Here is a 14,271-nt window from a genome sequence, read left to right as displayed (position 1 = left end):
ACCCTGGAGAATTTTATCTTGCAGAAACAACTCCACAGAACACAAAAGCAGTGTATGCTCAAGTAGAAACTGACAACTACCAAAATTTCTTTCAATAGGAAGATGATTAAAATTTTATGGTGCATTTTCCCAATGGGATACTACCATGAAAAAAAAAACCCATTAAATAAGGAAAGATGCATGCAAAAAAATATGATATGAAAAAAGAAGCCAAAATTACATATTCCCATGATGATAGATGAATGCAGTTTGAGGCTGAAGACATTTCAGAAGAAGAAAAGGAATTAATCTTCATTGAGATTACTATGGGTCAAGGAGAATGAGCTCATTTAATTCTCACCAAAGCCTCGTGGTGTAGGTATGCCTTTCCCCTATTTCACAATTAAAAACTGGGACTCTGAGAGCCCAAATGTCTTACTTCAGCCACAGACCTAGTAAATTGGTGAGCTAGGAATTGTGTCCAAGACTGTAAGAACTCAGTTTCATGATAAATTTTCCCACACCCCATAGCAGAAAGGGATGTGTTTACTTGCAAATGTTCTGAGCTTACAGATTTGTGCAGAAGTAGCCCTCTGAGTTGGTTGGATAACCAATATGTACACTGGACCCCAAGTGGGCAATACGTCAGAGTCAGCTGGGAAGTCTCATTGGCTGGAATGGTCCCCAGCCAAAGAGAGGGCACTGGGCAGCCCTACGGGGAAGCAGAGAAGGGGGCCACATCTGGATACTGGTATCTGAAGAAGTACAGGAGTCCCTACACAAAGGTAGCCATAAGGATAGAGACATCCTCCTCATGAGCTAAGCTGGGGCAGTGAGCACATGTCAAAGAGAGCTGGAAAAGGGCATCATGATGGCCCAGTTGGGGAGGCCATACTTGGGATCACATAGATCCCAATGGATCAATGGGCCATAGAATCCAATAAGCTGAAAAATTATCTGAAATAGCCCAGGTGGATACAGCAATGCTGAGTGTAATCAGTTGCTGTGGTCTGGATGGACCTTAAGGGTCCATGTGTTGGAAGCTTGGTCTTCAGTTGTAGAAGTGTTGGGAGGTAGGACTTTAAAGAGGTGGGAGGTCCTTAGGTCAACTGGAGGCATGCTCTTGAAATGGATTAGAATATTTGTTGTGGGACCCTGTTTAGCTCAATCTCCAGCCAGGTAGCATCATACTTGGCTGTGGAGAAGTGATGACCATGGATAATGCTTGACTACAGTCCCAGCAGAGTGAAGGCAATGAAGTAGGCCAGCCATGGCAGCCCCTAGAACTTCCTGCAAAACTATACCACTGCCCATCTCTTCCTGATACCCACATCAGTGGAGAGGAGCTAGAAACCAACCAGGCTTACGGAACCAGGAAGACATTTTCTCCCACCAAGATGGGACCCAATTCCCTTCCATTGAACTCATGTATCAAAGCCATGTGCTTTGGACTTTAGAGATTACTGTCTTGTTCTATTTTTTAATTGTCCATTATCTATTAGCATCATTTTCCTGTCAAGATTCTAGATTCTATAAAAATGGATAGACTTGCTCTGGGATACTTATATTCCCCAAATTCCAGGGACATTTGGTGAACTGAATTTGTCTGAAGAATGTGCTATCCAGAGATCAGACTGATGAGAAAATAGTATGTAAGTGACAGAACTAGTCTGGAGCTTTTTTCTTACTTTTTTTTTTCTTGCAGTACTGGGGTTTGAACTTATGCTTGGCATTGAGCCTCCTGCTTGCTAGGCAGGCATTCTACCACTTGAGCCACTCCACCACCGCTTTTAATATTGAGTATTTTTGAGATAGGGTCTTACTTTCTTTTTGCCCAGTCTGGCCTCAAACCTTGATCCTCCTGATCTCTGTCTCCTGAGTAGCTGTGATTACAGGCATGAGCTACTGGTGCTGTCTTTTTTTTTTTTTTAATTATAGGAAAATACATGCTCATTAAAAGTGATCTGGAAGCTGGGCACTGGTGGCTCATGCCTGTAATCATAGCTACCTGGGAGGCAGAAATCAGGAGGATTGTGGTTCAAAGCCAGCCTGGGCAAATAGTTCTGTGAGACCCTATCTTGAAAAACTGTTGACAAAAATAGGGCTGGTGGAGTGGCTCAAGGTGAAGGCCCTGAGTTCAAACCCCAGTACCATATACACACAAAAAAAAGTGATTTGGAGATATAAAGTGATAGAAAAAAGACCCCTTCCCCCACCTCCAAAAAAACAAAAACCACAACCTGCTGAGGATGTAGTTCTGTTGTAGAGTGCTTGCTTAGCATGCACAAGACCACTGGGGGAAAAAAATTCCTCCAAGTTTTCTAATCACCTAGGCTGGTGGAATGACTTAAGTGGTGGAGTGCCTGCCTAGCAAGCACAAGACCCTGAGTTCAAACCCCAGTACCACTAAAAAGAAACAAAAAAAATTCCCAAAGATTAAAACTATGTTTTTTGCAATGTCTCAGAGGGAGCAGTGTACCACAAAGGGCTGGTTTGAAGGAAGACCTAACAATTTTCATGTTGTTTTCCAAAGGATTGGAATCAGTCCAGTTTCTTTTGGCAAATCTGCTGAGCAGTGTGCTATGGGTTTCTCACCCCTGACTGGCCATAATTCTTTAGAACTTATTTGTAATATCAACCTGAACCACCTTACTTCTGGTCCCTCTTAGGACCCGTGCTGTTGTGACTCTGAGTACACAGTCTGTTGTGACAGTGAGCTGGAGATGCAGACCCTTGGTCACCTTTGCCATGGCTTCTTCCACATGCAACACAGCCCTCTCATCAGCATGCCCTTGGAGAACAGGCCTTTTGTGCCTCTGTCTTCCTGGACTGTCTCCAAGTCTCTTAGATTCTTCTAGAAGTTGGATAACCAGACTTGCAAGCAGTGTCTCAAGATCAGACAAGTCATGGCTTGAAAGTAAGGGTCAGAGAATGCTATGCTGTCCCTGGCTGAGCCCCAGCTCTGCAGGATACCATCCTAAAGACAGAATATTTACACCATTCTCTGTTTCTGGAAGGGAGGCCTGATATATTTAAAGGATCCTAAAAAACAACTAGAGAATTTGTACAAAGAGTTAGAAAGTCAGTGTTAAGGGGTTGAGTTATGTCCCTTAAAATTCATATGTTGAAGCTACACAAGAGTAGTGTACACCTGTAGTCCCAGCTACTTTGGAGGTTGTGACTGGAGGATTACTTGAGCCCAGGCATTTGAGGGCAGCCTGGACAATAAAGTAAGACCCCATCTCAAACAAAATAAAAGAAATTCATATGTTGAAGTCCTAACTCTCATTACCTCCAGTGTATCCAGTGTCCAGACACATCAGTAGCTATATCTGAGAATAATCTTTGCAGATGTAATTAAGATGTAAATTAAGCCAGGCACAGAGGCTATAATCCTAGCATTCAAGAAGCAAATATTGGGAGGACTGCAGTTGGAGGCCAGCTTGGGTGAAATGTTCTTGAGACCCCATCAATAAAAGCTGGGTTTGGTGACTTACATCCATCATCACAGATACTCGGGAAGCATAAATAGGAGAATTACAGTCCAGGCCCACCCAGGCACAGTTGCAAAACCCTATCTAAAAAATAGTTAAAGCAAAAGGACTGGTGGCATGGCTCAAGTGGCAGAGTGCTTGCTTAGCAAGCACAAGGCCCTAAGTTCAAACCCCAGTATTGCCCCCTAAAAGATGTAAATTAAGATGAGGTCATACTGGAGTAAGGTAGACCTTTAATCCATTATGACCTACATTCTTATAAAAAGAGGAAGGGCTGGTGGAGTAGCTCAAGTGGTAAAGTGCCTGCCTAGCAAGCATGAGGCCCTGAGTTCAAACCCCAGTACCACCAAAAAAAAAAAAAAGAGGAAATACCCACTCAGAGAGATAAACACACAGAGGAAAGGGCCTATGAAGACACAGGCACACAGACAAAAGACGACTGTGTGATGATGGTGGCAGAGATTGGAGTGATGTGGCTTCAAGTCAAGAAATGCAAGTACTGCTGGCATCCACTGGAAGCTGGGAGAGAGAGCATGGCTGCCTGTTGGAACCTTGATTTTGGACTTCTGTCTTCTTGAATTGAGAGAAAACATTTCTGTTGTTTAAGCCATCATTTGTTACGGCAGCCCTAGCCAACTAATACAGAATGAATACAAAGCATCTCAAATCGTGGGGGCTTGAAAGTGAAGTCAGAAGCAAAACTGTACAGCAGTGAACCTTATGACTAGGATTGTCATTTATCATAAGTCTTTAAAATATTATTCAAGTTTAATCTGCACAGATATTTTATACAGTCCCAAATTTTACCTTGAGCAACTCTGGTTAATAAAAAAAATAGTAGTAACATATCAATTTTCCCAAATAAAGTTAGGCCAATTATGGACTGACATTACAGGACTTATCAGGGATGATTGTTTCCTGCTTCCAACTCAAAGGCTAAATATTGGTAGCTCAGTCTCATGCCCTCACCGCAACCCAAAGCCCTTGGAAGGGAAATGCCAGGCTCATAGTAAAATGACCCAGCTGCTCAACAGAATTAAACCGCACACAGTTAATAGTTAAGCAAAGGCTTATCTCCTGGCAGCTGTGTATCAAGAACAGGACCACTTAGGGAAAGAAAGCGATATACTCAGTCTTACTTTCTAAAGGTTCTACTAAGAGAAACCTTATCTCAGCTTTTCACAGGACTAGTCAATAAGTACCAATCTGGTGTCCATGGTGAAAAATTTGGGGAAACCCTCAATCACTATGATAACCAAAGCAACATATAACCTTAGGAAGGCATCTGCCACTTTTATGTCCAAGCATTAGTTGCTATCCCCACGTATGGACAGCTGGCAGTGAGACAAGCTGCTGATTTTCTAACTCCAAGGACATTTTGTTGTCCCTCATGAAATGGAAAGCAACAAAGCCATGTTGGCTTATAAATAGACATTAGTAATAAAGCCTTGTTCAACTGTGACATGTTAAGGTATTGTAGTGTTTGCAAGCTTTTAAAAAAGATCAGCATATCAGAGTGCCAGAGTTGCAAGCAAAATCTATGGTTGGTCTTCTAACTCCCACTTACTCCTTGCTGCCCCTTCTCAGACAACTGGAACCCCAGGCTAAAAACATACCGCACAAATGAAGCAGGTGTCATGCCAGGTATGCCCCAGTGCTTCAATAAACTTGTCACCGGCTTCCACAGGGAAATCACAGCCATGACATTTGGTGCTGAACAGATTGATGTAGTCTGAAATAAAAGGTAGGTGAGGACCAAGCACAAAAGCAGGCAGGGAGAAGCAATCCAGCCACAGCGACCCAAAGCCAGGACAACCCCCAGTGGGCTGGGGGCAGTGGGTGAAACCTAATGGGTGGTTTGTTATCTTACAGACAAAATGAATGAAGTTATGTGTGACTCACAGTTTTTGTTTTTGTTTTTTTCCTTTTCCAGTAATTTGCACTGAAGTTGTGCAGATTCAGGCTTTGTACTGGTTTGATCTGCAAACACTTTCTGGAATAGTCATAAACTTGGGTGATTGTCTCCTCTGCCTCTGTTACCTCTGATAGCCCAAACAGACCAATACTAACACAGAATTTTTTTTTAATTCCACATTTCCCAATTTTGGAAGAATAAGGGTCCCTAAATTTTTTAAGAATTATAGAATGTCCTTTGCTTGACCATTCTTCTGTCATTGGACATTCATGTTGGCAACACATTTTCACTCCCAGAAACAGTATTTGAGCTGCTTTATTGGGTAAGTCCTTCTCTCCCTAGCAAAGGAGACAATACTACTAAAAATTATCTGCACAGTGCTTTGCAGTTTCTAAGCATTTTCACATACATGTTCCTGTGGTTTGAATATGTCCCCTCAAAAGCATGTGTTGGAGGGCTGGTGCTTAGAAGGTAAGAGCTCCTGCCTAACAAATGTGAGGCCCTGAGTTCAAACCCCAGGTCTGCCAAAAAAAAAGCATGTGTTAGAAATTTAATCCCCAATGCAATGGGAGGTGGGACCTAATGGGAAGTGTTTAAGGGCTGTACTCTTATGAGTAGATTAATCCGGGGAATGGGCCTATTATGGCAAGAGTGGGTTTCTTGTGAAAGTGAGTTTGGCCTCCTCTTACCCGCCCTCTTGCCCTTTAACTTTCCACATGGGCTGATGCAGTAAGAAGGTCTTCAAAAAGACGCAACCCCTTGATCTTGGACTTCCCAGCCTTCAGAACTGTGAGCCAAATAAGTGTCTATTCATTATAAATTAGCCAGTCTGAGGTGATAGCAGCATAAAATAGACTAAGGCAGATGGCATTATGTATAAGTCCCTCCATGTCGAGGACTATGTCTTACTTTTATTTGTACTCCCAGCACAATGCCTAGTACATAGTCGATACCCAACAGCTATATAGTGAATGAATCAGTGAATCAATACATATGTAGTGAATTAATGAGTCAGTAAATAAATGAATAAATGAATCTAATCTTTACAACACTGCCCAAAGATTGAACTGTTACTTAGTTTGTTTTGTTTTGTGAATGAGGAAATTGAGACTCAAGAGGTGACAGACCCAGCCAGAATCCCACAGAGAGATGTGATCAGGTTCTGTGGTCCTCCTCCATAGCAGCTGTCCTCTCTGAGCCAAAGGGGCAGCAGATCTACCACACTGGCTATAGAATTTTTCTAAATTCTTCTAGAAAAGCTCAAATCCCTTTATGGAGGGAAGTTTACTTGTCTCTCCTAGGCTCTGCTACAAGTGACTTTTCCTTGTAACGATTTTCTGTTCATTTCCTTGTGGACAGTATGTCTGTTCATTGTTTTAGACCATGTACTGAGAGGCAATGTGCCACATGAGTTACAAACATCTGAAGAGAGAAAGATCTGGGTTTAAGTCCCAGCTCTATTAAGGAACTGCTCAAATCAGGAGAAAGTCATCTAATTTCCATATTTTTAGGAATAATGATAGCACCGAACTCATGGGGTTATTGAACAGATTAAATAATATATGTGAAGTATTTGGCAAAAATATTAAAAAACATTGGCTCTTATTTGGAAGTGTCCATAAAAATGATGAAAGGAGGGAAGAGGACCATGAATTGAGTGTTCACACTATTTCCTGTTTAATCCTTATGGCTGCTCTGTGAAGAGGTAATTTCCTATTTTTTTAAGGATGAAGAAACAGACTGGAAAGTTGCCATCACACAAGTCATAATGAGATGGACTCCAAAGCTCAGCCTCCTTCCATGCCTTTATTCTCTTTCTTGCTCTTTATCTATTTGCCATTGAGCTTTGATCAGTTTTATTTATTTCTTGCATATTTTTCCAACCTGTGGCTTCCCCTTTTGTGCTCTAATAATACTTTGTCATGCAAATGTTCCTGTTTATCTCAGTCCATCTTGTCTCTGACAGAATACATAATTTCTTCATTAGGCTGAAATTTGTCACCTTGCCAGACTGAGAAAACATTGGTCTGCTTCCTTTAGAAAGTCAGTGCAGGTTTATGGTGCCCAGTAGGAATTAAGCCCTGCACCCCACTTTTGACTTCTCTCTTATCACTCCCAGGCACTCTGAGCTCTCTCTTAAATCTCTATGCCTCCGTATTAACCAGGTCCTGATTTGGAAAGCCCTCCCCACATTCTCTACCTCAATCTCTGTAATCCTGAGGGTCAAGTCTTCCTACTGGGAGTTTTCATGCCCCCCCTCAACCAAGAGAGATGAGATGACCTTCCTGAGGGCTTCCCTGGCCTTTCCTCCTTCATCCTTCCATCCACCTATCCACACATTCATCCATCTGTCTATCCTTCCATCCATCTATCCACCATGTACCCATCATCCTCAGATGTCTACGTACATCCCGGCATAGCCCATCATGGTGGGTTTGCTTCAGGATTTTGAGGGCAGAGATTCTACCATACTTGCCTCTGCTCAGAGCTTCCCACAGTGAATAGCATAACTACATGTTCAGTATACATGTAACAAAAAATGAACAATCAAGAAATAGTTCAACCAACCTTATTAAACACTGATTCCTTCTTTCTCCTGATGTTTTTTCACCAATTACACTCTTAGAACAGCTTGAATCTATTCCTGGAATTTCTAGTCTTGCCTGCTAATTGATTTTTCAATTTTAAACTTGATTTTGGTATGATCTGGAGAATTGCCACTTGAGTTTAAAATTTGTTAGCACGAGTCTGACTCTAACACATTCCTTAAAAGTTGATATTTTTGCTGGGTGCAGTGGCTCATGTCTGTAATCCTAACTACTTATGAGGTAAAGAGCAGGAGGATCACAGTTTTGGGCCAGTCCAGGTTAGTGAGACTCCATCTCAATCAATAAAAAGCTGGGTGTGGTGGAGCACACCTGTCCTCTTAGCTATGGGGGAAACACAAATAGGAGGACCACAGTTCAGGCCAGCCCTGGCATAAAAATGAGCCCCTGTTAGAAAAATAACTAAAGCAAAAAAGACTTGTAGCATAGCTCAAGTGGTAAAGCAAATGCAAAGCCCTGATTTCAAACCCCAGTACCATAAAAACAAAAGTAGATATTTTCCCTCATTTATTCTACAAAAGTTCTGAATTAAGTCTGCATACATGAGCCTTTCCCACCAGCATCATAATCTAGCTCCTCATTTTTCTTTCTTACTCCCTTTAGGTCTTCATGATTTTCTTTAACTCTCTTATGTTTCAGGTTGAGTTAATATCCGTGCACTTAATGGATTTTATTGCTACTGTAAAAGGAATTCCATCCATCAAATCACAGATGCTCTGTGTTGAAAAAGGGTTTAGTGCCTTTTTCAAGCAGTGGTTCTCAAACATTAGAATGAAATGGAAGGTTTGTTAAACTATGGATCGTCAAGCTTCACACCTAGAGTTTATAATCCACAGACTGGGGGGAGAGGGATGGACAGTGGCCAAAGATCTGCGTTTCCAACAGGTTCTCTTGATGCTGCTGATCCTGGGGACCATATTTTGAGAAACAATTCTGATTTTCAAATCTAACTGAATATCAGATTCATCCCTATGGAACGGGGTACCCCATGAGATTCTGCCTCTGTAGGTCTGGTAATTTATCTTCTCTCTAGCTTTTAAGGCTTCACAGGTGATCGTGATGTCCTGTCAGGCCTGGCAACAGGTGTAGGTTCAAATGTAAGGGGTTGACCTTCCCACCTGTCTTACTTTAAAGGTGTCAGCTCATCTTTACAGCCAACTGAAGTCTTTTTGAGTTTAGACTCTACCATTCTGGCTCAATCTGTAAACTTGATAGGACTCCTTTCTGTGTCTTCTTCCAAATTGTTGATTAAAAAATGGTAGCAAGAAACCACAATGGGGTATCAAACCATTAAGGATGGCTACTATCAAAAAAACCAGAAAAGGAGTTGGTGAGAATGGAGAGTAATTGGGACCTTGGGGCAACTGTTGATGGGGTTGTAAAATGATGCAACTACTGTGAAGAAAGTATGGAGGTTTTTTAAACAACAAAAATAGGGCTGAGGGCTGGGAGCTGGGTACTAGTGGCTCACAGATGTAATCTTAGCTACTTGGGAAGCTGAGATCTGGAGAATCAAGGTTTAAAGCCAGCATGGGCAAATAGTTCTTGAGACCCCAACTCCAAAATCACCAGAGCAAAATGGACTGATGTGTGGCTCAAGCAAGAGAGGACCTATTTTGCAAGTCCTGTCAAAAAAAAACCAAAAGAACTGGGGATGTTGCTCAGTGGTATAGCACTCATCTAGCATGCATAAGGCCCTGGATTCAATCTCCAGCAATGAGGAAAAAAAAGAAAAGAAAAGAATCAAAAATAGAATTTTTATGTTGTCTAAGTCCCACTTCTGGATATACACTGGAAAATACTGAAAACAGATTTTTAAAGAGATATTTTCATAACCATGTTTACGGAAGCACTATTCACAATAGCCAAGAGGTAGAAGCAACCCAAGTGTCTATCGACATAAATGAATGAACAAAAAGTGGTTGATATATGCAATAGAATATTAGTCTTTAAAAGGAAGGAAATTCTGACACATGCTACAACATGGATAAACCTTAAAGGCATGAGGCTAAGTGAAACAAGCCCATCAGAAAAAGACAAAAATATGGTATGATCCACTTATATGAGAGCCTACAGTTGTCAAACTCATAGAAACAGAAAATAGAATGGTGGTTGCCAGGACTAGGGAGAGGGTAAAAGGGGGGAATTGTTTAGTAAGTATAGAGTCTCAGACTTACTAGATGAAAAACTTCTGGAGATCAATTCCATAATATTGTGGATATACTTAACACTATTGAACTTAAAATAGAAAAGGTGATAAATTTTACATTAGTGTTTTTAAACCTCCTCCTTCCCTGAAAAATGACAAGGTCAGACCAAGCACAGTGCCCCACAGTATAACACTGCAGACCTCCTCCAGGTGACTGACACATTTATTTTGCAGTACTGGGGATCAAATCCAAAGCCTCTCTTATGGAGCAACATCCCCAAACCAGAAATATTTTATCATTTCTAGGATAGGTTAACCAACCAGGCTTGACTTTATCTAACTATTAAATTACCTAGCCCTTGTTTCTTTATCTTTACATAAGAGTATCATTAATTGTATCACTCAACAAGCATACTAAATTTCTTGTGCTCTTTTAAAAATAAAAATTAGATTGTCTTATTATCTTGCCTTCAACATTTCAATGGCTCCATTGCTTAGGAAGTTGATTTTTTATCTGGTGCTGGAGATTGAACCCAAGGCCTCAAGCATACTAGGCAAGTGCTCTCCCTCTGAGCCAGTCCAGGAAGTGGAGTTTCAATTGTGCTCCTTGGAGTACTATGAGTCTCCTGGAGCCATTTCAAGGACCACCCATGTTGCCTACTTACTATAGCCAAGGTGCTTTGCTAAGAGCCTTACATATCATCTCAGTGAATCTTCACAACAGCCTCTGAAGAATGTTGTCTGGATGAGGAAACAGACTGAGAAGGTGAGTGCCTTGCCTGGAAGTGGCCCATCTGGGATTCAAGTCTGGGCCTCACAATACCTTGGTCCAAAGGTAAACCTGCTTCTTCACTGTCTTTGTTTAACACTAGACCATCCTCTTGCTTGAGCCTTCTTACAGAAAATATCATTTTTGAGAATCTTTGTGGAGGGGTTGCTATGGAGAGGAGCCGTGGCGTCAATGGAAATCCATCATTCTTTCATAAGCCTCAGACACAAATTGTAACTTATCACAAATTATGAAAACTATAATGCTGTTTGTCAATGAATTTGTCTAGGAATAAGAGCAATTTGATTAATTACCAACCAAGACCATATGCTCATAAGAAAAAAAGAAAGGTGTATTGTTTCCCTTCATTTTCTGGAAACTGAGGCAGAGTGACCAAGTGAGTTGTTTAATGTAATTCAATTCATTTCAGAGCTGGAAAGAGAATTCACCAACATAGGAACACAAGTTTCTTTTATAATTTATTGTCAGAAAGAAAACTTATTTTGTTTTGCTTTTCCCCTAGAGGAGCTAGAATGATTTTTCCCCTCTGATTTGAAAGTAAGCTAACTTACTCTGTTTCTCTTTTTGACCTCATATTGGCTGCTCTGTTATTTTTCACAATCGGTGTGCTTACTTTTCCCTCTTCTGATTTTTGGGTGCTATTGTCTTAACCTTCATGTCTATCTATGTTGAACCCTGCCTCAAATCCTTTCTGAAAGAGTCAGACTATGAATGAGTGGGTGAATGAGTGAATGGCCAGCCAACCAGGACTCCTGCTGTCTTATAAAGTGCTGTGTCTCCTAAACTTTCCATAATTCCCCACATTTTAAGGCAGCATATTGTATGGGATATCGAGCAACTTTGAATTCAGGCGGTAAGATTATAAGAATTTGAAGTGTTGGGGGGTAAAGGGGTAAGGGAGAGTAATGGAAGAGGTTTAATGGACAATGTGGGGATACATTGAGACATCCCTTTGAACATCAACTTAAGTATTAATAACAAAAGACAGGACTGTAAAATAGGTACAGTATGTGGGGGGGGGTACTAGTGGGAGGGGAATGAAGGAAGGAGATTAAAGTGAGGGTATATGGTAGATGGACTTCATATACCTATATGAAATAGAACTAAGAAACCTCTTGCAATTGCTTTAAGAGGGGTGGGGAGGAGGTTGAGGGGGAGAGACGATGGGGGCAATGTAACCAATGTACAATATAAGTCTAACGGGAATTGTCACTATGAATGCCCCCCCCATGACGAATATATTCTAATTTAAATAAACAAATAAGTGGAAAACAGTTAAAAAAAAAAAAAAGAATTTGAAGAAAACACCAAAGTCTGGAAAACATGGTAGGAAGGGATGCTCACATATTCCATGCTTTCCACCTTTGCTGGCTTCATCCTCACCACAACTCTGTAAGGCAGGTGTTTACAGATGAGGAAAGTGAGGCTCAGAAAACTATGGTAATTCACTCAGGGTTTCAAAGCCAGCCTGAGGTGGAGCCAGAAACAGAACCTAGGATGAAGTTCAAAGTCAAGGCCTTTCATACTAGATTTGGGTCTCCACATCAAAACAACCTGAAAGATTTCCTAGGTGGTTATGAGGTCAATTTGTGATGCATGGGAGGGGCAGAGACTGGATGTGTAGAATAAGCTACGGACTGCCTCCCTTCCCCAAGAAAGTTGCAACCAAATGAGCAGCGCAAATAGTTCAACTAGCTTCCTTTGTGTAATATTAGCATGATTCTGCACTAAACACAAAACCAAAAATAAGGAGTTAACCTCAGTGGTTAGAGCACTTGCCTAGCATGCATGAGGCCCTGGGTTTGACCCCCTGCATGCCAAACAAAACAAAACACCAAAAACTCTTCTTCTAGAAACAAAGGCCTACTGATGGTTAGATGTGAATGGATTCAGACAGGAGTTAGTCTTCTGTGCCAGATCCTGTTTTCCTGATGGGGCTGGAGGTGGGGTCACCTGACCTCATATCACATGGTATGGCATTCATCACATCCCATATTCCTACCTTTCTCACAGTAGGGTTCTCCATCTTCCATGTGGAAGAGGCTGTTCCCAAAAGGCTTCTTGCAGGCTGCACAGACAAAGCAGGTGGTATGCCACGTCTGTCTCAGTGCATGCATCACTTCCTGGGGGAAAGAGCTGAACTCAGAACAGAAAGGTCCCTGGGAGAAAGGGAGCGACACTGGACTTCCTCTACCCAAGCTGCAATCAGGGAACAGGACAGGAGGGCCTAGGAAACAGGCATTGGATAAGCCAAGGGAAGATGTGGAAAGGGTTCCCAGTGTCCAGTGCTGGCTGGGTGCCAGATTCTGTGCATTCTTACATAAGCTGTGTGACGCTTAATCCTCCCATTAAACCTGGGAGGCAGGTTCTGCTTATTACTGCCACTTTACTAAAGGGGAATCAAGGGTCAAGGCCACCTGCAGGTGAGTGGTGAAGTCAGACTATGAAGTAACAACTTGCTTTGCAGAGCTTCACCATCTCTTCAAGTTGCATGACACAGCATTTAATCATTTCTTGCCTCAAGTTCATTTGCTCCCTGATTTCATTGGTGGCAAACCAACTTCCTTCTAGAATAAAAATGGAGTTGCTTCCTCTTCTAGCGGAGGAAACTTCTTGATTTCCTAATGGGACACCACAATCTTAGAGAAGGGGAGAGGTCGGTCAGAGCTAGGGAGAAACAAGGGTCAAAGGAGAGGGGTGTTGCCTACTTACCCCCATGATTTTGGTGTTGCACTTGGCACAGAGTGGGGCAAAGAACTGCTCATAACACCGCTCACAGTAAACATTGTTCTGCTCTTCCACAAAGCACACATCTGCCAGGGAGGTCTTGCAGTAGGCACAGTTGAACTCTTCTGGATGCCAGGAGCGGCCCATGGCTACCAGAAAAGGGCCCCTGAGGAGGCAGAGAACAAACAGTACCTAATAAATAGCATCCAAAATGGGAAACTAGATATTTCAAGACCCTCCCACTTTTGTGATTGTTCTAATGAAGTAATACAGAATTCTGAGAATGCCCATGCAGAAAGATACTGGTGGTTGCAGTGCTTCCCGTAAAGAGAACCCAGAACCAACTCAAATATCCACTGCAGGGGCTGGGCAAGCACATGACGGAATTGAGTTTGCCGTGGGTAATTATAACAACAGTGATGTTGACGGCTAACATTTATTAAATGCTTACCCTGTCTGTGTCAGGCACCACTCAAGAAAAATTTTGTGTTTAATCCTTACAACAATCCTAAGAAGAAGGAACTAATATGATGCCCATTTTCAGGAAAGGACACTGGGGCACAGAGGGGTTAAATAACCCATTCAAGGCTCTAAGCCAGAAAGTGGGAGAC

General features: G+C 41.9%; 1 protein-coding gene and 1 long non-coding RNA gene across 7 annotated transcripts in view; one reads left to right on the top strand and one right to left on the bottom strand.

The window, feature by feature from the left end:
- Ldb3 (LIM domain binding 3) overlaps window positions 1-14,271 on the bottom strand; it is a 62,117-nt gene that overhangs the window by 4,153 nt on the left and 43,693 nt on the right. For all 5 annotated transcript variants that reach the window (XM_074079337.1, XM_074079338.1, XM_020161325.2 and 2 more), the window contains 3 exons: window positions 13,646-13,826; window positions 12,936-13,056; window positions 5,090-5,205 (listed from right to left, as the gene is read on the bottom strand). In XM_074079337.1, coding sequence (XP_073935438.1) covers window positions 5,090-5,205; window positions 12,936-13,056; window positions 13,646-13,826 — 418 coding nt within the window. The remainder of the gene's footprint in view (window positions 1-5,089; window positions 5,206-12,935; window positions 13,057-13,645; window positions 13,827-14,271) is intronic.
- LOC141424833 (uncharacterized) overlaps window positions 1-14,271 on the top strand; it is a 50,792-nt gene that overhangs the window by 23,429 nt on the left and 13,092 nt on the right. Inside the window, exon 2 of one of the 2 annotated variants that reach the window (XR_012449778.1) lies at window positions 2,649-9,616. The exons of the other annotated variant lie outside the window; for it this stretch is intronic. This is a non-coding gene — a long non-coding RNA (uncharacterized lncRNA). Of the gene's footprint in view, window positions 1-2,648; window positions 9,617-14,271 lie in introns of those variants that run through there. 2 annotated transcript variants of the gene reach the window in all.

The sequence above is a fragment of the Castor canadensis genome, chromosome 7 (genome assembly GCF_047511655.1).
Source record: "Castor canadensis chromosome 7, mCasCan1.hap1v2, whole genome shotgun sequence".
NCBI lineage: Eukaryota > Metazoa > Chordata > Mammalia > Rodentia > Castoridae > Castor > Castor canadensis.
The sequence above is the reverse complement of the archived record's forward strand: the minus strand, read 5'-3'. Positions and strand labels throughout refer to the sequence as shown.